Source organism: Lacerta agilis, chromosome 14 (genome assembly GCF_009819535.1).
Source record: "Lacerta agilis isolate rLacAgi1 chromosome 14, rLacAgi1.pri, whole genome shotgun sequence".
NCBI lineage: Eukaryota > Metazoa > Chordata > Lepidosauria > Squamata > Lacertidae > Lacerta > Lacerta agilis.
Genome location: NC_046325.1, coordinates 49,230,403 through 49,251,907, shown reverse-complemented (window position 1 = coordinate 49,251,907; position 21,505 = coordinate 49,230,403). Strand labels below are relative to the sequence as shown.

The following is a 21,505-nucleotide window of genomic DNA, read 5'->3' as shown; positions in this document are numbered from 1 at the left end:
CAAGCAGCAGGGAAATCAGGGCTGGCTCCGCTGGGGACAGGAGCTTTCCCGCCCCTAGTGGAACCTGGCCCAAGAGCCCTGGGTCACCTCCTGGTCACGCCCAAGCGGCAGGGGCCTTGGGGCTAGCTCAGCTGAGGGCAGGAGCCTTTCCGGCCCCCAGCTGAGCAGCAGCAGCAGCCTGGCGCCAGCTGCACTGGCCACAGCCCACAAGGTGCTGGGTTGAAAACACCTCAGCTCCTGCAGTGAGAGCTGTGGCAGTTTCACCCGGAGCCTCACCGGCTGGGGCCAATGCAGCTTTTTCAACATCACCTTTTATTGCCAAACCACGATATTTGGCTGGCAATGCACCAGAATGTTGAAAACCCAACATTGCCCAGCCCTAGGTACAACTAGGTGGACAGAATACAGTGGTATCTTGGTTGACGAACTTAATCTGTTCCAGAAGTCTGTTCTTAAACCAAAACCTTTCTTAAACCAAGGCACACTTTCCCTAATGAGACCTCTCGCCACCGGTGTCCTTCCACCATCTGGATTCTGTTCTCAGACCGAGGTAAAGTTCGCAAACCGGGACACTACTTCCAGTTTGCAGAGTTCGTAAACCAAATCGTTCATAAACAGCAGTGTTCTTAAACCAAGATACCACTGTACTAAAACATGATAAAACACAAAACATTAAAAACTTCCCTAAACAGGGCTGCCTCCAGATGTCTTCTAAAAGCCAGGTAGTTGTTTATTTCCTTGACATCTGGTGTGAGGGCATTCCACAGGAAGGGGGCCACCATTGAGAAGGCCCTGTGCCTGGTTCCCTGAAACCTCACTTCTCGCAGTGAGGGAACTGCCAGAAGGCCCTCAGAGCTGGACATCCGTGTCCGGGCTGAACGATGGGGGTGAAGACACTCCTTCAGGTATACTGGGCCAAGGCTGTTTAGGGCTTTAAAGGTCAGCACCAACACTTTGAATTGTGCTTGGAAACGTACTGCAATGAAGCTTGGTGTCAAGGAGCTGAGGAGGGAGGGTCTCTGGAGGGACAGCAAGGAGGTTCTTTGTTCCCAGTGTCCTGCCAGCCCCAGGAGGAAACTCCCTAAACATATTAGTGCACAGGATTGTTGATCCTTTGTCTAGCTGGAGCTTCCCTCAGTAGCAGCAACCTATACTACCCAGGGCCAGCCTGCCCCTAAGGCCGACTGAGGCACCTGCCTCGGGCAGAGGAATCCAAGGGGCACCTCTGAGGGCATGCACCCCTCTCACTAGATCCTGCTGGAACCCAGAAGGGATGGCTGGTTCCCCCTACAAAGCCTTCTCCAACCCCTGACTGTTCCTATTGTTAGACAACAGAAGCTCTTCAAGAGTTTTGGCACACTGATAGAGAATGCATTAATTTGGCAGAAGCTGGAGGTCCCTCAAAAAGATCGAAAAGAAGCACTAACGAAGACCTACCGGTACATCTTAAGAGGTAGAGTGACTGTTCTATTCTTTCTAAGAAAACAATGATATGCCATGGCTTAGTAACTACATCATCTGCAAGGGATTACTAGTCTATTGATTCAAAATATTATTTCATCAGTGCACACGGCTGGAGAATGTCATCCTATAACCTTGGGCAAGGTTCCATACGGAAAGGAGTTGAAGTCAAAGTATAGTTTCCATATTACATTCCAAAACATACACAGTAAAAGCCTTCAAAGTGAATATACAATTATTTAGATCACATTGTTGCATGAGTCATGTACAGCAAAGTCATTAAAAATAAGATATACACAGTCAAAATATAAATAAAACTGATACAGGAATGCTGGCACATGCTTGTATGAATTAGGTAACAATTAAAGCTAAGCCAAATGATGGCTTAGCCTTAGTCAATGCAAATGAATGGGTTTCCAGAGAGGAATTTTCCTCCCCTGGCTCTCTTGCTGCAGCACTGCACTGAACTAAGCTGCTGTTTAGCTTAATGTGTCATCAGAACCCAGCCTCGTGGTGTGCTGTCCCCCAAACAAACCACAGGGCAAACCTTGGTGACACCTCGTGGTTTGTCTGGAAGAAAGCTAAACCATGAGCCTGAGCTTAGACGATATGCTAAGCCAAACTGTGGCCCAGCACAGCAGCAGCAGCAGCAGGACCAGGAAAGAGCAAAGAGCCCACAGCCTTCTTTCTGGTAGCCTTAGTACAGCATATTTGCTCATTTGTGGTTTGAATTAACATTACATGAATTCCAGTAAGAAACAGAAAAAGGAAGAAATGTTAACTTTCCCCTTGGAAGTTGTTCATTTATATATTGCTTTCTTACCTGCCTGGATCTGATAGCATTAAAACTGACCAGTTTAAAAAAAACACGCACATATGGCTCAAATGCCAACCCCATTATAACAAGCATTATCCCTTAATAATATTGATCAGAGAATGAGATGACTTGTTTTTTACTTAATTTTATACCAAGTGGCTTTGTTACAAATAACAAAACTTTGACTGATTCTCACCCAAGGATTTGAGAACTACAGATATTGTACAGACATTAATAATTATATGAAAGCAAAATAGTTAACAGTGGTCATTGATAACAAGGCAACGCTGCGAATTAACCCAAAACATCCTGGCACTGGTTGGCTAATTAACCATGCAATAAAAATCTGTAATCTCATTTCAAACCAGAGGGGGCAACACTGAATTTCACACTGGACTCTCTCTAGGCAGCTCCTGTTGCACTGCCTTTGTTAAGGGTTCCACAGAGAAGTATCGTCATAAGGCTGCCATACACCCTCTCTTAAAAGGGAAGGGAGTCCAGCGTCAGAATTTTGTTTCTTGCCACAACTATAAGCTTAAGATACAAGGTTGGTAAGGGAGAGAGATTTTGGCACCCGAGGCAAGTCACAAAATGGCACCAACACCCACCAGGGAAGAAGCGGGGAATGAAGATCACATGGGGAACAAGGCAGGAATGAAACCAACCTAACCTGGTGGTTGAAATGGGAATCAAAGACCGTCGGGCAGGAGGAAGGGACCTGCTCCGAGTCAAGCCAAGAGAGTGCAGAGCCCAGCAGACACCAGAGAGCAGCCCCCGCCGCTTGCTTCCTAGGGGTGGCAGGAGACCGGCAGCACCTCCTATTCACCAAGGATAGAAGCAGCATTGGCACCCACCCTCCGAGGAGTGGCAGTGGCAGCAGCCAATGCATTCCTTGGAAGCTGGATCTGCTGCCCTCGTGGATCCTGGCACCCGAGGCAGTTTCTTCACCTTGGCTCATGGGTAGGCAGGCCCTGAGGTTAGTCAGCCAATAATGTTCCTGCAAGTAACAGCACACCTTTGGGGGAGAAACACCCATTTTTCTTCACTCTGACTGGCAAAGCAAGCAACCATCCCAATGCAGTTGGCGCCTCAGTGAAAACACTCCGCCAAAGTCGGCTAATTATGAGATATTAAATGAAAACAGGTACTGACCAAATATATAAAAACTAAGAAAGTTGACCATAGGAAAATACCATGATCCATAGCTGGATAAACTATGTATTAGAATCTACCAAAGTAATTGCTTTCAGGTCCCGAACTGCATTTCAGTGACAGGGCACTTACATTCCATGCTTGTATTCAGTAAACTGCATTACTGTATATATTTAGCAAATTCTAAAGGACTCACTTCACACACACAAAATTAGGGCAACAAAAAACTAGGAAACACCTGTCACCATATTTAAAAGGTACAAAATAAGATCCTGCTTACAAAGCACCTCCTAAGGATTTTAACATACTCAGCAGAAGCCTTTTAGGATGAAAACAGAGGAAGGAACAATTATGGCAAAAATAAGGATAAAGGTTTGTCGACAAGACAGAATCATAGAATCCTAGAGTTGGAAGAGAGCCCAAGGGCCATCCAGTCCAACCCCCTGCCAAGCAGGAAACACCATCAAAGCATTCCTGACAGATGGCTGTCAAGCCTCTGCTTAAAGACCTCCAAAGAAGGAGACTCCACCACACTCCTTGGCAGCAAATTCCACTGTCGAACAGCTCTTACTGTCAGGAAGTTCTTCCTAATGTTTAGGTGGAATCTTCTTTTTTGTAGTTTGAATCCATTGCTCCGTGTCCACTTCTCTGGAGTAGCAGAAAACAAACTTTCTTTGTCCTCTATATGACATCCTTTTATATATTTGAACATGGCTATCATATCACCCCTTAACCTTCTCTTCTCCAGGCTAAACATACCCAGGTCCCTAAGCCGTTCCTCATAAGGCATCGTTTCCAGGCCTTTGACCATTTTGGTTGCCCTCCTCTGGACACGTTCCAGCTTGTCAGTATCCTTCTTGAACTGTGGTGCCCAGAACTGGACACAGTATTCCAGGTGAGGTCTGACCAGAGCAGAATACAGTGATACTATTACTTCCCTTGATCTAGATGCTATACTCCTATTGATGCAGCCCAGAATTGCATTGGCTTTTTTGAGCTGCTGCATCACACTGTTGACTCATGTCAAGTTTATGGTCTACCAAGACTCCTAGATCCTTTTCACATGTGCTGCTCTCAAGCCAGGTGTCACCCATCCTGTATTTGTGCCTTTCATTTTTTTTGCCCAAGTGTAGTACTTTACATTTCTCCCTGTTAAAATTCATCTTGTTTGCTTTGGCCCAGTTCTCTAATCTGTTAAGGTCCTGAAAATTCAGCCACATTTGCCAACTTTCACACACCTCAAATAGCCCTCTTACAAAGGCCACCTGTCAACACCCTGAGGGAGAGAAAATGAAAGTAACTTGCTTTCTATTTGCACACCTAAGTCCTGGATGCTGTAAGGCAACTTCCTGAATCATGCAAACATTCCACACACTGCAAATAGCAACAAAAACCATGACAGATGAGCAAGTTTCTGCAGCCTGACAACGCCTTCTGAGTTTCGCTGACTCCCGGAAAGCTGTCTTGCCTCATTTTAGCTTATATATTTTTTTTAATTTTAAGAGGAAGCAATTGCAACATTCATTCCTATCTGAAATGCAAAAGGTTCACTGAACTCTGAGGGCAAAGTTCATGGTTTGTAAACATGGTACAGAAAATACATCCACGTTGAACCCATATGTAGCGCTGGAAGTTGTAATGAATGGATTTTTAAAGAACTAAAGCTGCAAAATAACTAATTTGGTTGGGAGGCAAATTTTTAATTAGTAGGGCTGCAGTAAAATGCTTTTTTTATTTTTGAAGCTACTTTGGTGCTGATAAAACTGTAACAGGGAATAAAAAAGAAAGCATTCTATATCATTTATTGCAGATGGTGAGATTTAACATTACTGTTAGCTTTGCACTTCCTCCAAAATCTAAGCAGCAGCTCTACAGTGAGGTAACAATATGCATATGTAAATTTAAAAAAACTAATTGATTAAAAGGTAAAATGACCAACCAAAATATCTTTAACTGATGGTACAGCCTTGATTTTAACTCCTTGAAAATGTTGATTCAAGGTTCCCACGTGAAGAATGTTTCATTATGATCTCATCTTCCTATTGCAACATAAAACTATCCAGAGTCTAGCGAAACGCCATTATGATTTTTAAAAGCAGTCATTCTCTGAAATGCATTTTGCTGTTGTGAGACGAGAGAAGCATTATCATGAAATCTGAACAATAAAAGGGTCCTGTGCTTATTTAAACTTGACAGTGCACTACAGAAGGTCCATGAAGCTAGTCTAATGCTAAAATAATGTTGCAATTTCCAGGCTATTGGTATGCTTATAAGCAGGCAGGCGGGGTTAGGACTGCGGCCAAAGAGTAACAGAATTTAAATTAAATTATCTGGTGCTGTAAGGAGTAGCCAAGATGCAAGCTGGGCAAATGAATTTAAAATAAACTACTACCCTGGAAATGAGAAGTTCGGCATCTACATGAAACAGTGGCTCCGCTCCTTCCTCCTGGGCTGTGTTCAGAAAGTGGTGGGAGGGGATGTGTGTTCAGACCCCTGGGCTCTCACTTGTGGGGTGCCTCAGGGTTCCATCCTCTCCCCCATGCTTTTTAACATCTATATGAAGCTGCTTGGAGAAATCATCAGGAGGTTTGGGCTGGGTGTTCATCAGTATGTGGATGATACCCAGCTCTACCTCTCATTTAAATTGGAACCAGTGAGGGCGGTGAAGGTCCAGTGTGAGTGTCTGGAGGCGGCTGGAAGATGGATGGCGGCAAACCAATTGAGGTTGAATCCTGACAAGACAGGGGGGAAGTCTGGTGGTTGATTAAGGAGGGTGGAGATAAAATGGCAAGAAGGGAGGTAGGGTGAAAGAATATATATGATTAATTAGGCAGGCCTACCACGGTACCCCGATGTCAGAGAGTAAGAATTGATTTGGAAGAGAAGAAATATTTGGATTTTTTTTTAGGAATGGTGCTGGATTAATATTTTATAAAGTATGAATTAAGCAACAGTTTTATGGGAATTAGAGTTAGATAAGGACATAAGAAGTTAAGATTTGCATTAAGATGTTATATTTTGATATTTAGAAGTTAAAAGACATAAGATGTTGAGATGAAGATTATGAATATTGGTGAAAGAATTGTTAAAATAGATAGAATAGTTACTAAAGTAAATTAGAATTGAACGCAGAAGAGAGAACGGGGGAAGTCCCCCAAATTAGATTTGGAAATAAGATTATGACTAAATAGTTGGAGTGTTGGTGTTTCTGTGAGGTATGTATTTGCTTTTTGTTTTTATTTCATTAATGTAGTTTGTAGTTTTTGTTTTGTTTTGTTGTCATTATTTGCTGTTTCTTTGTTGTTCTGGATGTTCTCTGTTTTTGATGTGGAAACCCAATAAATTTTTGTTAAAAAAAATGAATCCTGACAAGACAGAAGTACTGTTTTGGGGGGACAGGGGGAGGGCTGATGTGAGGACTCCCTGGTCCTCAATGGGGTAACTGTGCCCCTGAAGGACCAGGTGCGCAGCCTGGGAGTCATTTTGGATTCACAGCTGTCCATGGAGGCACAGGTCAATTCTGTGGCCAGGGCAGCTGGCTACTACCCTGTTTCTCCTAAAATAAGACATACCCATAAAATAAGCCATAGCAGGATTTCTATGCATTTGCGAAATATAAGCCGTTCCCCAAAAATAAGCCATACCCCGAAAATAAGCCATAGTGATGCGGCACCTCCCATTAAAACAGCCTGGAGAGGTGTGGCTATGCAGCGTACCGATGTGACGCAGTTAAAATAAGACATCCCCTGAAAATAAGCCATACTGTGTTTTGTTGGGTGAAAAAAAATGTAAGACGGTGTCTTATTTTAGGAGAAACACGGTAGCTCCATCTGGTACGCAGGCTGAGACCCTACCTGCCCACAGACTGTCTCGCCAGAGGGGTGCATGCTCTGGTTATCTCCTGCTTGGACTACTGCAACGCGCTCTACGTGGGACTACCTTTGAAGGTGAACCAGAAACTACAACTAATCCAGAATACAGCAGCTAAACTGGTGACTGGGAGCAGCCGTCGGGACCTTATAATACCAGTCCTAAAGGATCTTCACTGGCTCCCAGTACATTTCTGGCCACAATTCAATGTGTTGGTAATGACCTTTAAAGCCCTAAATGGCCTTGGCCCAGTATATACCCCCATCGCTCAGCCCAGACACCGAGGTCCAGCTCTGAGGGTCTTCTGGCCGTTCCCTCACTGTCAGAAGTGAAGTTACAGGGAACCAAGCAGAGGGCCTTCTCGGTAGTGGCACCCTTCCTTTGCAATGCCCTCCCATCAGATGTCGAGGAAATAAAGAACTACACAACTTTTAGAAGGCATTTGAAGGCAGCCCTGTATCAGGAAATTATTTATGTTTGATGTTTTACTATGTTTTTATATGCACTGTAAGTCACCCAGAGTGTTGGGGAAACCCAGCCGGATAGGTGGGGTAACAACAACAGCAACAATACAAAGTACAGATGTTGGGGGGAAACTTCTATCTGAGAGCCTGGAGAAAGAGGAATTCAGTCAGAGTTGACATCACAGTCTGATCTGGTAAAGGCAGCTTCCCAGGCCTGATAGGAGGAAAGCATCTTCACCAAAGCAGCAAATGGAAGCAGTGGTTAATGGAGAATTAAATTAAAGCCTTAATGGAGAACCACTCTGCTCACTTCATGCAATCCAAACATCATAGGAATAAGCATATTTTCTAAGTAACATACAGGTGAAACTCGAAAAATTAGAATATCGCGGAAAGGTTCATTTCTTTCAGTCAAGCCTCTATTTGTTATAATTGTGATGATTATGGCGTACAGCTGATGAGAACCCCAAATAAACAATTTCAACTTTGGGATTTTCATCAGCTGCATGCCATAATCATCACAATTATAACAAATAAAGGCTTGACATATCTCGCTTTGCGTGTCATGAGTCTATCTCATATATTAAACTCCAGTAGCTAATGGAAACAATTGCTTACATAAATGGAATTTTCCACAATATTCTAATTTTTCGAGTTTCACCTCTATTTGCCTAACTGACCGCAACTGTGAAAAATAATGAAGCATTATTTTTTGTAGATCCACTTTATATCTGATGAATAACATTGTTTGAGGAGGGGAAAGCCCCAGCCTTATTTTAAAAATTAGCTTTAGGGTGGATTAGCACAGCTTGTGACCTACATGTCAAATGCAGCCCTCAAGACACACGCACTGTGGCCTCCCAGGAGCTTCTCCCGCCAGGCCTTTCAAACTACTCAGTTCCAGCTCAGTAATGAGGGTGAAAGGCAGCACACACATTCAAAACTTTCCCTTTGGCAGCACAGGTACTCAAGGAGATGAAGCATTTAATTCTACTGTCAGACACAATCCAATTTTGTTCATTCGAGAGTTTCCACTAGACCAAGTTGATCTGGTATACTCAAAAGTTTGATAAGGGACACGGAGCTCTACAGGAAAGAAGTATGGTGTGGTAATGGACATTTCAGAGCCACTGAAAGAAAAGCTCGCTACCCTCAACACTATAGCTGCTCCAATAAATAGTATCCTGAGAACCTGGTTCAAATTTCACCTCTTCCTTGAACTCACTAAGTAACTTGAAGCAAACCCTCTTCTAAGCCCTCAATCCACACATAACCCTGTAATCAGTGTCAGAAACTCAGATATATCAGCCAGGTGCCAAATGGCTCCTTAAACCAGGGTTACAGTCGCCAAAACAGAATGCCTAGTTGCCATTTTGGGGCCAGACGGCTCAAAAGTCATATTTTTCAATACAACTTTTTGGTGCTGTAATTCATTCTGATTGTGCAGATAAAGTATCACAGACAGAATTCCACAGGATGTGTTGCTAGTGTTTGAAAATAGTCAAGATCCAAGAATCCCCAGGCAGGCACCTCCAGATGGTGGAGGCGTCAGGTGCCATCTTGGTGCCCAGGCATCTTCACTTAGTCTTAAGTGGCCAATAGTCAGGTGAAAAATGCACCTAGCAAATTTCAAATGTGCTAATGTGGGGGTCATAATCCTTACCTAATAAGGTGGAAGCCGATTCATTAAGACAACCAGGGCTCGCTTTACCAAGTGAAATGCCCAGGATTTTTTTTCAAGTCCTCAAATCTCAAAGCCACACTTTCCTGTCCCACACCTCATTCCACAATTGATTTCAATGTAGAGTGTGCCCTGCGTACTTTTCTGTCAATCTGTCATTCTATAGCTAATGAGCTCTCTGCACCACTCAGTTGATCTCAATCCAAAACTATTCCCAGACCAGGGGGACATGATCTGCCCATCTGTCTCTAGGCACCAAACCCAATTTTTATCTTACCAGAAGTACTAGCTATTTGTCCTGGATGTGTAATTTCCCCTCCACACTGTTGTTACTATTTCAATCCAGATAACGCATCTAACAAGAACTAGTCTACTTTTTGGGTAGACCCATGGACTGTTCTGAGCATGCTCAGAGCTGTTTCTACATCTGCAAACAGCTCAAACTGCTAAGTATAAAATGCCAATGTTTAAATGGCCACTGTTTCTTTGCAAGGAGGAGGACAGGGAGAGTAGCAAAACAGATGGAAAAGAAGACAACTTTTCTCCCAGCAGAGATGCAGTTCCGGCAGCAGGGATGCTTTCTGTGCAACTCAGACTTGAGGCAAGTTCTGAAGGCTCTTCAGGGCTGGCAACCTCTTCCCAATCCCACTGGGTTCCAACAACTGCACTGACACTTAACTGTACAGAATAGGCACCTGAATGTAGAAGCAAATCCAAATGGGGGGGGGGAATAGTAACTGGGATCTGTAAGTCCTTGGCGATGCCTTGAAGAGCTTGCAGGTCAACTAACAAGAGTTCACTGGTTCCAGGCCTGACATTGTCCAAACAATAAAGTCTCTACCTGGAACTTCAGTCCTGCAGCAGGAATCCTTGAAGTTCTCAGCTCCAGTCCTTGGTTCCCCTTTTCCCGCTTTCCACCAGCCTGTTTCTCCTTGGCCTGCTCTTTCTGCAAACCTGATCCAGCCGAGGTCTACCAACTTTATCTCTCCTTCCCCCCCCCCCCCAGAAAAAGGAAGGCGAGCCTCTCCAAAGCCAGGGCTGCTTTAAACAGTTAACTTATTAAACCTCACAATAATTTCATAATTATCTGTCTATGTATTTCTAAGAGTATAACCAAATCAGTAATTTTTTATATAACTGTAAAAACTACTCTGAAAATTACAAAAAAATTCAGAGTAGTTTTTACAGTTACAAAAATGAAACCTTCATCTGGCTGTAAATATTAAGATTATACCAACAAGAATGAGTCTTTCTGTAAAAAAATAATGATTTGCTGTCTTACTTACTAGTGATTTAAATTGTGATTTAAATCAAATCCACCCTGGTGCTAACTATTTGTAAAACAGCAATGCTTAAGTGTCCTTGTATAGATATACAAGGGAGGAAGATAGGGAGAAAACCACCACCCCACCATGACCTCTCAGTAGACCCACCAGGTTCTAGAGGACACTGACTGACCACCACGTCTTATAGAGTTAGTGCAAGGATTACAGGATGGTGTACTGAAGTTCTAGGCATTATTACCATATTTTCCAGGACCAGTCTAAAATAGAGAAGCAGTATGAAGATGAGAGCCAACATTTTCATTCATGAGCTACACGCAGGTATGAACCGCCAGTGATGAGCCATTTCTAACACTTGTTTAAAATGAAATATTTCAGACTTACCCTAATTGTTCTAAAAAAAGAAAGAAGACATTGTCAGGTGGGTTTTTAAAAAAAGAATTAAAGCAAGTTCATGGAAAAGGAGTGTATCAATAGCTATTAACTATGACAACCTAAATGAAACCTCTGCATTTGGAGGCAGTACACCTCTGAATAGTGCAAGCTCTGGGCTGGGCACAATTATGAGTTAGAATCACAGAATCATAGAATTGCAGAGTTGGAAGGGACCCCAAGGATCATCTAGCCCAACCCTCTGCAATGCAGGAATCTCAACTAAAGCATCCACAGCAGGTGGCCATCCAGCCTCTGCTTAAAAACCTCCAGTGAAGAAAAGTCCACAACCTCGAGCGAGACTGTTCCACTGCCAAGCAGCTCTCACTGCAGCAAAATAGCAAGATGGTGTTGGGATGTATTTCAAAAATTATACTATATAATTAATTCATTAACAGAAATGTGGGTTTTAAGGATATGTGGGCATATCTATATAAAGAAATCATACCAATGAAGCAGAGAAGCGAGCTTGTGTAGTACCAGTCTATATGACTTTTTAAAAATAGGATTTCTTTGCAGTTAGCTGCTCTTCATCAAAAGACTCACATGAAGCTCATCCAATGCTGTGAGGACGACATCCGAGTCGCGGCTGCCACTGGCCCACCTTTATTCTATGCTGTCCCTCAAAGATTCCCGATTCCTGCAATGCTGGGGGTTGGGCTACATGACCCTCAGGGACCCCTCCCAACTCTACAATTCTGAATGCTGCCTTTCTTGGTTGCCTTCTCACACCCCTCAATTCACTTCCTTACTTACTTTCTGTTGCATTCAGCTTTAGTCCAGTGCTGTGGCTACATCAGATTTTTTTTGATTTTTTTTTTTGCATGGGGGGGGGAGGAATCCCTTCATAGAATTAACAGGCAGATACCAAAAACTCCTCCTCCTGCCCCCCCCCTTCTGCTGTGTCAACATTTCTCTTGAGCTGAAGGTGGGAAGTGTTGTCATGACTGCTGATGTCACAAAGGCTTTCCTCCTGAAACTAAGGGAAGCAACTGTCGGTTTGCAAGTAAGATCCCTGAATATTTTTTTCAGTCTTGGGGTGCAATGCCCATCGGAGTTTGCGGGTCTCTCTCATATCTAGAGGAAGGGGCAGATTTGCAATTATAATTTGAGAGCTAGAGAGCGGCAAGCTTTTAGCTGGCCCAGACACGGAGGCAGAGAGCAGTGTTCTGTTCCAAGTGCTCCTCCTCTCACATCTCCTCACTACTCTGTAGAACAGTTCATAGTGAATCACATGATATCAGGTCAACGGGAACTAATGGCTACATTTACACCCTCCTCGCCATAGGCAATCACTCCACTGCAACAGATGAACGGACATCCGTGTCAGAATCTGTGTCGTTCAGCATGGAACACCCTGAGGAGTTCCAGCTTTAAGAGGCCGGAGAGTGCATCACTCAATTTAGAAAGGAGAGAGAGCCCTTTGGAAAAAGTCCACTGTAAAGACTTAAAAGCAGCATAGGAAGAGAGCGTGAAAGCATTACGAGATCAAGACTTGAAAAGCCTGATGAGGAAACTGCCTTTACATTAAAAGGCAAGCACAATTTCTAGTAGTAGCCTTTTGAGGTTTAAAAGGTATGCACTTCAGAGAAGGGGAAAATAATAGGTTTTTTTTTTTTTCATTTTAAAAAAATAGCTGCACGGTAAAATGAAATGCAAGAAAGTGGGCAAAAATAAAATCAATGGATATTCTGAGCAATTCATCTAAAAACAAAGGCCTGAAGCCAAGGATGCCTGCTTATTTCAAACATCAGTCAACGAACTTCAACCTCTGAAGTTCCTGGTTCATGTGCAATGGCCCTGACTGTCCTGTCTCGCTCTCTCTGGCCTTCCCCTCATCCCCTTAAACTAAATTCTTCCAGAGCCCAGGGCCCTCCTCTCTCGTGTCTCTTGGACAGCCAGGGAACCCCTGCACCCTCCTCCCCCCACCCCTTTCCCTAAGGTCCATCCATGGCAGGGAAAGAGGCCTTCTGTCTGCCCCCCCCCCCCTTACTTGCATTGGCTCCATAGTGGATTAAGCCTGCCAAACGGCAGAGAAATAGGTCTGGGTGGGATTGCAGCAGAAGTAAATGGGATTCACTTTCCTCCATAATCTGGAGTGGGGGCATGGACTTGTCACTTACTCTTTCTTACTCAAAAATAATAAAGAGGCAGCTGAGGAGTGTGTATTTCTTGCCTGCACATTTTTAAAAAAACACTTTGCGGCATCCCATTGGCTTTCCTTCCCAGCACTTGTTTGTGTCCTCCATCCAACAGGTCCCACAGGCCTTACAACATTACATGCTTGTGGTGTTGCCTGTGGAGTTCTGAAGAGTTCTGAGTATTGTGTTAGTTAAAAAGAGCAACAATGAAATGGAGCTTTTAACTTTTTTAAAAAAAAAGTATACACCACTGTCCTTTAACTAAAATAAAAATAAAAATCTAGAGTGCTCTGCAGACAACATTTTGGAAAGGCTCAATTCTTACAATGTCCGTGGATGTAGAGAAACACAGTGATATGTATGAAAGCTTAGATTACAGAAAATAACAAAATTAACTGGCAGAGCAATATGAGGCTTTGTGGGAGCCCGGACTTGGGGGGGGGGGGTTACAGACACTGTCTGGAAGTGGGGGGATTCCAAAATCACCCTGATTCTAGTGTTGCCATACGTCCAGAACTTCCCAGTAATGTCCAAGATTTAAGCAGTGAAAATAGCGTCCAGGGGAATTTTGGGAAATCCTTGTGTACATGGTTCAAACCTTGCTTCCTAGTAAACCAAAAAGGGGAATAAACTCCTCCCCTCCAGCTGATTAGAGTAAAGGCTATTAGTAGCAGTTGACCATTATTATTATTATTATTATTATTATTTCTTGATTAAATTTATATACTGCCCCTCATCCGAGGATCACGGGTTGGTATAGAGCAGGGGTCAGCAACCTTTTTCAGCCGTGGTCCGGTCCACTGTCCCTCAGACCATGTGGTGGACCGGACTATATTTTTGGGGGGGGGGGGTGAACAAATTCCTATGCCCCACAAATAACCCAGGGATGCATTTTAAATAAAAGGAAACATTCTACTTATGTAAAAACATGCTGATTCCCAGACTGTCCACGGGCTGGATTTAGAAGGTGATTGGGCTGCATCCAGTTCCTGGGTCTTAGTTTGCCTACCCTTGGTATAGAGCAGGGGTGGCCAACTTCCAAGAGACTGTGATCTACTCACAGAATTAAAAACTGGCAGTGATCTACCCCCTTTTGTGGGGTTCAGTCAAAGTTGTTGAGCTTTTATTTAGGAAGGAAAGCACTGTTTTGTGGGGTTCATGTAAAAGTTGTTGAGCTTCTTTAGGGAAGAGAAAAGCGATGTTGAGCTTTTTTAGGGATGAAAGCCCTGTTTTTGGTGGTTCAGGTCATTTTAGGGGTGCAGGGAAAAGATGTTGAGATTTTTTTAGGGGAGCCAAAGTTTTTTAGCTTCTTTGGGGGGAACCACTGATCTACTGGTGATCTACCACAGACGTCCAGTGATCTACCGGTAGATCACGATCTACCTGTTGGACATGCCTGGTATAGAGTATAAAAACACAAAAAATACATATTGTAATAACCAAAAAGAAAAATAACCTCTCACACACTCACTTTAAAAGGCCATAGAATGCACAATCAGCCAAAGGCCTGGTTACAGAGAAACGGTTTTGCCTAGTGCCTAAAGGTGTATAATGAAGGCGCCAGGTGGGCCTCCCTGGAAAGAGCATACCACAAGCAGGGAGCGGCTGCAGAAAAGGCCCCGCTCTCGTGTTGCCACCCCCTGGACCTCTCATGGAGGAGGCAGGCAAAAAAAGGGGCCTCAGATGATGATTGCAGGGTCCAGGCCAGTTCATATGGGGAGGGATGGTTTGTGGCATGCAGAAACCTGAGAAGTGGGGAGGGTGTGATCTGCAACCAGTGCATGTTGGAAGCAGGGAGCGGGTGGGAGGGAGAACAGCCTGGGAAGAGGAGGAGGAGGAGGAGGAGGATTAGGCCCACAGGACAAAGATTACTCAGCATTGCTTTATGGCTTTTTGTATTCCTTTACCCATTTTACTGTCGTTTTTGTTTGAAAATGATCTGATAGTTTTAATTTTGTTAAGTGCCTTAGAAACCTTTATGGTGAGGGGTAGAACTTTTTTAAAAAAACAAAAACAAATGAAAGTTCCAAATCCTATAGCCACAGACCCTCTATAGCCACAGTGTCCCTATTTCCCAGCAACAATCTAGGTTTTACAGAAGCTGCCCAGGTTTCTGATTTGATCCCAGAATGACCCTCTTTTCCTTAGGACATCCCTATTTTCATTGGAGAAATGTTGTAAGGTATGGAGTTATGCGACCCCCCCGAGCCAAGGAGATAAACTGCCCAAGGTGGATAGAGGAAATTATTATTATTATGGAATAGGACGTCCCTATTTTCATCAGAGAAACCTTGGAGGGTATGTAACCATGCATCTGTTTTGCACTCCCTCTAGTAAATGATTTCTGCGCCCTCTGCCCCATAATCATTCCTTCGGGACCATTTGCCCTGCTTCAGAAGAACATATTGCCTCCTGAGTACCAGAACTAATCATGGCAGACCTATTTAAGATAACAAGCCTAGGAATCTGAGCACAAATACTATGATCAGAACAGAAATACTATATGCAGCAGAACTAGCATCGTATGTGCTTTTGAGGTATTGATATTTAACAGAGAAGTCTCACGATTTCTGGATATACAGGCGCACCAGAAATCATATGAGAGATCTTTGTGTTAAAATCTCCATAAAACAGGTCACCTGCTTGTTCTGATGAACAAATAAGTGACCTGCTGTATGCAGATTAAACACACAGATCTCTCACATGATTTCTGGGGTGTGTTTTCATGCAAGACTAATACCTATTACACTGGTAATCTGGTGTATTTGAGCATTGTCCAAACCACTTTAAAACACACACACAAACACACTTACTCCAAGGTCATTATTAGTAAAATACACAATCAGATTCTACACAAATTTATATGGAATTCTGATGATTTGGGGGTTTAAAAGAAGTTTCACCTTGCTTACATTCCACGTTGTTTTAAAATCATATCTGCTTTGCATTTTATTTTTACTGAGAGCAAACAGTAGCTTATCAGGCCAATTTCTGTAGCTGAATTCCATACTTTCAAAGCTACAGTTGCTCATGTTTCTTTTTTAAAAAAAAATAAATCCAACACTTTAGAAATGCAACACACTGTAAAGGCAATTTCACAAGGAGCCCAAGAAGCATAAAAACAGGGAGGGGAGGGGAAGCAACAATTTTGGACATGGGGAGGGGAGGGGAGGGGGCTTGTCTGAACATCACCCGGCACTCATGCCCCAGCAAGGATTCTTTCTACTGTATATATAGGGAAGGCAGTGTGATGCCTTTAAGGGAATCCAACTAACCTAGCTGCAGACAGTTAAGAACTGGATCCCGCCCTGGAAAGGGCAATGCTCTGCTCTAGAGCCGGCCCAATCACAGGTGGAATAACCAGGGACAGGCATCAAATGGTATTGTGAAAACTCAAAAGGCTCTTGATCCAAGGGTCAGAAAACTCTTCCCTGGGGACATGGGCGCAGCCAAGGGAGGACGGGGGGGGGCAGCTCCCGCCCCCCATTAAATCAAGTAAATCAATAAAAATACTTAACTGAGGTTCTGCCCCCCTCCCCCACACACACACATAAAGTCTGGTTCCTATGCCCATGCCCGGGGAACAGGGTCATGGCCACAACTTGTAGCAGAATTTCACCAGTGCCAGGAATTCATTAGTGTCAAGTGGGCAACGAATTACACCTGTCAAGTCGAAGATGAAAAAGAAACAAGGCGTGTCTCTCAGGTCCCATCTGCCTCAGGCAAAGACACCCCCCCCCCCAGGCAAGGCAAGAAAAAAACAAACAGGCACCAGGTCCCATGGGCATAGCCAAGGTTTTTATTAGGAGGGGCAGGCCTTTTGTTAGGTGCGCTCTGGCCCTCTCCTTGGGTAGGAGGAGGAAGTTTGCAAAACGAAGCTGCGGACGGCGGCTATTCACACGAGTGGACGTCTGCACGGGGAGGGCCTGAGCAGGAGAGGGGCGCGCGCCGTCGGCTAAGTGGCTTCGAAACGGGCCCTACCTTGGAAGGGGTTGGGCTGGGCAACTGAAAACAAGCCGAGTGGTAGGAGCAACAGGTATCAAGGCGCCTCCGGGGGACTCGGAGGGCGAGGGGAGGAGCCGTCGGTCGGCCCAAGACGCGCGCCCCTCGTGCTGGGAAGCGGTTTGCCAGCATTGCACGGGGAGAAAGGAAGGAAGGAGGCCGCTTGCAGCCAGCAACACGCGACCTGCATGAAGGCGCTCTGCATGCGAACGCTTTTCCGGCGCGCACATTTTACGGAAAAGGGCCAGCCGCACGTCTGAATGCATACACGGGGGAACAAAAAAAGCAAAGGAAGACAATCGGTGCCATGTTTTAAAGGCACTGCAATTTCATGTGGCGGAAGGAAAGCAAGCCTGGGGAGGGATCGTGACACGGGGGGGGGGGGAGGAAGAGAAGGACGGCTGGAGACTTCCTATTAGATTGAATCCTAGAATGGTAGAGTTGGAAGGGTCCCCGAAGGTCCTCCAGCCCAAAGCCCCTCTTCCCCTCGTCCCACTCACCGGGAGCTCCACGCTGACCTCGGTGCCGTCGAGCAGCTGCACCCGACACTGCAGCGCCGCTCGGCCGCCCGTCGCGGCCGCCTGGATGTGCGGAGGCGCCGGGGCGCCGGGCGCGGCCAGCGAAACTCCCGCCGAGGCCACTCGGGGCGCCCCGTCGCGCTCGTCTCCTTCGCCGGCTGCTCGCCCGTAGCGCTGCATCGACCGCCGGCCGAAGGTCCTGCGCAGGAACCGCAGCATGGTGCGCCTTCGCTCCGGGGGAGGCGAGCGGGACTCCGGCTCCTACCGGCCCCGCGCCGGCGCTACTGCGCGGACGGAGCTCCGCCAGCCGACGCCCGCCCGCCCGGGGAGCCAGCCAGCCAGCCAGCCAGGAAGGCAGCGGTGGGCTCGCTGCCGCTGGGCGGGGTCCCCGTCTGCCGCCGCGCCGCGCCGCCTCCCTTTTCAGCCGCAGGCGGTGGCGGCGGCGGTGGCTGCACAAAGCCGGCGGGCAGAGGCGGCGACCTGTCGCTCTCGCTCGGCCGAGGCCAAAGGGGGCCGCGCTCGCCCCGCGGAGCCGCTTCTCTCGCCCAGCGGCGGCGGCGGCGGCGCCTGCTCCGTCCCCGAAGGCGCCACCTCTGCGCCGCCGCCTCCTCGGCTGCCTTCCCTCCGGGGACGCTTCGCGGGAAAGGGCGCCTGCGCTGCGCCCCGAGGCTCGCGGCTCTACCTGCGCCAGGGCTCGCCACCTGCTCCACCTGGCCTTACCTGGGGCGGAGGAAGAGGGGTCGGAACAGCGGCGGAGATGCCTCGCTCCTCCCCGGAAAGCCGACGAGGCCCTTCTGCGTGCCGTCTGGCGCCCTCTCTTGCCCGCGCGGGCGTTGGAGGCGCCAGGAGTCAAGCGAACGGGACAGAGCGCATCTGTTACTCCGAAGACGTTACTCCGTCGCGGACGTTGGACAGTTACTTCCGAGTAAGTTCGGGGCAAGGCCAAGCCGATAGGAAGGGGCCTGGCAACGAACTCTTCGATCTCGGCCTGAGCAACTGTTATTGTGGTTTTATTTTGTATTTAATGCTGGGAACCGCCATTCCACCCATGATCTAGTGGGGATTCCTGCATTGCAGAGGGTTGGACTAGATGACCCTGGGGTCCCTTCCAACTCTACCACTCTAGGATTACTATCACAAGAGCCCTGCTGGATCAAGCCAACTAGCAATCTGTTCTCCTAGGAGTCAACCAGATGTCAATGGGAAGCACACAGGCAGATCCTGAGCACCCGGCAGCCCCCCCCCCCCCAGCTTAGGGTGAGGCCAGTGGAAGGGAGTGCGAAATGAGGGTTTCTGTAAAGTGCAGAACACACTGAGGCTGCACCCTTGTTTAATTTTCATTTCATTTTAAATTTGTATCTTGCTATATACAAGGTAGTTCACAAGCTGAAGAAACAGCAATATACAGCAAAGGTCACACACCTTATAATCAATCCAATACAATACAAATGTCGCAATAAATATATGACTTAAAATAAACAAATAAAGTACTATTCAATAATCCATTAGAATATAGTAGTATACAAGAAAATAATGTCAACATATCAGCAAATATTAAGCAGAAATTAAAATAAAATAAAATAAAGCAACAGCAAAATACACAATACATAAATGTATTTATGTATACCACAATACATAAAAAAGCCATAAAGTAATGATACTATTGTTAATTAATGGTGCCCTTTCTTTAGGTGTTGGTGTCCTAGAACAAAGCCAAACTTGGATGGAGGACCTTCTTGCATGACCAGGCATGCTGAGATGCATGTGTGAACAAAGAAGATTTAACTGCAGCTGATTTGCCCTGTCCAGGAAAGAAAGCAGTATATGGCTCAAGTGTTGAGCTCTTCGGCACAGAAGGCATCCATCTTCACCCAGTATCTTCTATGGTATGCCATGGATCAAAGCAGCAAGGCACAACACAGATAAGTGCCAGTTGTCTCACTTTCCTGTCTCTGTCAGTGAGCACTGCAAGTTGCCAAGTTTCTCTCTGTCCAGGGCTGTGTATAGGAGCAAGTATGAGTCCAAGTGACTAGCACAAGCCGCAAGGAGCAGTTTAACTCAGACTCCAGTAATGTCCATGTATTGCAGCCATCACTCTAATGGAGAAAAGTCAAGTTCTGCGCTGTTATGATGAGGGCATAACAGGCTGGCCTGGCAGTGAGAAGGCACCTTTACACACAACCCACCTCTATATGTTCCCATCACCCACCAGAGATCCTTGCAATGTGCAAGGCTGCCCTCCACATACAACCTGCCTTTCAGGATGGTGCGCATTTTGCAACTCTGAAGAAAAACTGGACATGTGAACTAAGTACAGAAAGTGTTAAAGGGTTGTGCAACATAAGAACTGGCAGAATAGTTCTGTAAAAAACAAAACCATAACCTGATCCTCAAAAGGTTCTCATTTATGATCGCCCAAGCAGCCTTTGGAAGAATATACCTGGAAAGGCAGCCAAGATATATTTTAAATAAAGAAAATATTACAGCCCTTCTGTGCGCTTTACCTCTCTTCTCTTGCAACAACCAGGCTGGGAATATATGATTTTGCAATAGCTGCAGACTCCTTTTGGCTTTCTGGAAGCCTAACGGCCACACCCTACCTCAGTATTTAAACAAAACAAAATACTAAAAGGACCCTGGATAAGAGAAGAAAGAGAAATAAATTGGGAAATGTTGTTCAAAATTAGGGCAAGAAAGGAAAATTACCAGATTAGAAGAAGGCTGCAATGCCTGTTGGAAGAATTGGGTTAGGTCAAGGTATACAAGAGGAGATTTCGTGAAGTCAGTTTGCTAACAATTCACACTACTACAGGGAGTCTACTGATCTCTCAAATAATTTGCAATACCAAATTACACCTCTATATCTAAATGAGTTCTTTTCTTTAAAATGTATTCCAAGATGCTCTTCAGCCTATTCCTACGGAAATATAATTGGCTAAATTCTGTGAGATTATCACCCAGTAAGTACCATATTTTTCCGTGTATAAGACTAGGTTTCCCCCCCTAAAAGTAATGTCAAAAATTGGGGTGCGTCATGTGCACGGATAGTGTCTCCGCCCATTTTCTTAAATCTGAGTCCCCAGAAATAGTCTTCTACATGGTGGCATCTTATACACGGAAAAATACGGTACATATTGGACTTAATAAGAGCTTGATAATATTTACACTCTGTTCTTTAAAAATACAGAGTTTCCCTTTCAGTGCCCACTATAGATTTGAATAAGCAAACAGTTTTACACATTCACCCTCCCAACCAGAATCTAGAGCAGGCAAGGCCAACCTTTTTGGACCAGTAGGGCCATTCCAATTTTTGAGGAAGTGTTGTGGGTGCCAGTCAGAATATGGCTGCCATTGGGGTGTAGCATAACACAAAATTAGTTAGCTTGGAAACGAGGAGACTGAGAGGAGATAGGAGAGCCATCTTCAAATATTTCAAGGGCTGTCACATGGAAGATGGAGCAAGTTTGTTCTCTCCTGCTCCAGAGCGTAGAACTCGGACCAAGTTACAAAAAAGGAGATTCTGACTAAACATCAGGAAGAACTTTTGACAGTAGAATGGGCTCCCTCCGAAGGTGAAGGATTATCCTTTATAGGAGGTTTTTAAGCAGAGGTTTGATGGACATCTGTAATGGATGCTTTAGTTGAGATTCCTGCATTGCAGGGGGTTGGACTGGATGACCCTCG

The 21,505-nt window shown here is 45.4% G+C and overlaps 2 protein-coding genes across 2 annotated transcripts in view; one reads left to right on the top strand and one right to left on the bottom strand.

The window, feature by feature from the left end:
- EPB41L4B (erythrocyte membrane protein band 4.1 like 4B) overlaps positions 1-18,102 on the bottom strand; it is an 82,561-nt gene extending 64,459 nt beyond the window's left edge. The window contains 1 exon segment of the mRNA XM_033169221.1: positions 17,804-18,102. Coding sequence (XP_033025112.1) covers positions 17,804-18,040 — 237 coding nt within the window. The 5' untranslated portion in view covers positions 18,041-18,102.
- Positions 18,039-19,905, top strand: LOC117057990 (scavenger receptor class F member 2-like). The gene is made up of 3 exons (XM_033168829.1): positions 18,039-18,181; positions 18,246-18,746; positions 19,513-19,905. Exons 1-3 carry the CDS (start codon positions 18,039-18,041, stop codon positions 19,589-19,591), a joined length of 723 nt encoding a protein of 240 aa, XP_033024720.1. The 3' UTR covers positions 19,592-19,905.
- Positions 19,906-21,505: the final 1,600 nt, after the last annotated feature.

Excerpts from the sequence above, each read along its gene's own strand:
- LOC117057990 (XM_033168829.1), top strand. The coding sequence starts at position 18,039 with ATGGTGCGCCTTCGCTCCGGGGGAGGCGAGCGGGACTCCGGCTCCTAC. Across the intron at positions 18,182-18,245 it reads AGCCAGCCAGGAAGGCAGCG|CCGCAGGCGGTGGCGGCGGC; the intron begins GTGGGCTCGCTG and ends CTCCCTTTTCAG. Across the intron at positions 18,747-19,512 it reads CGTTGGACAGTTACTTCCGA|GTGTTGGTGTCCTAGAACAA; the intron begins GTAAGTTCGGGG and ends CCCTTTCTTTAG.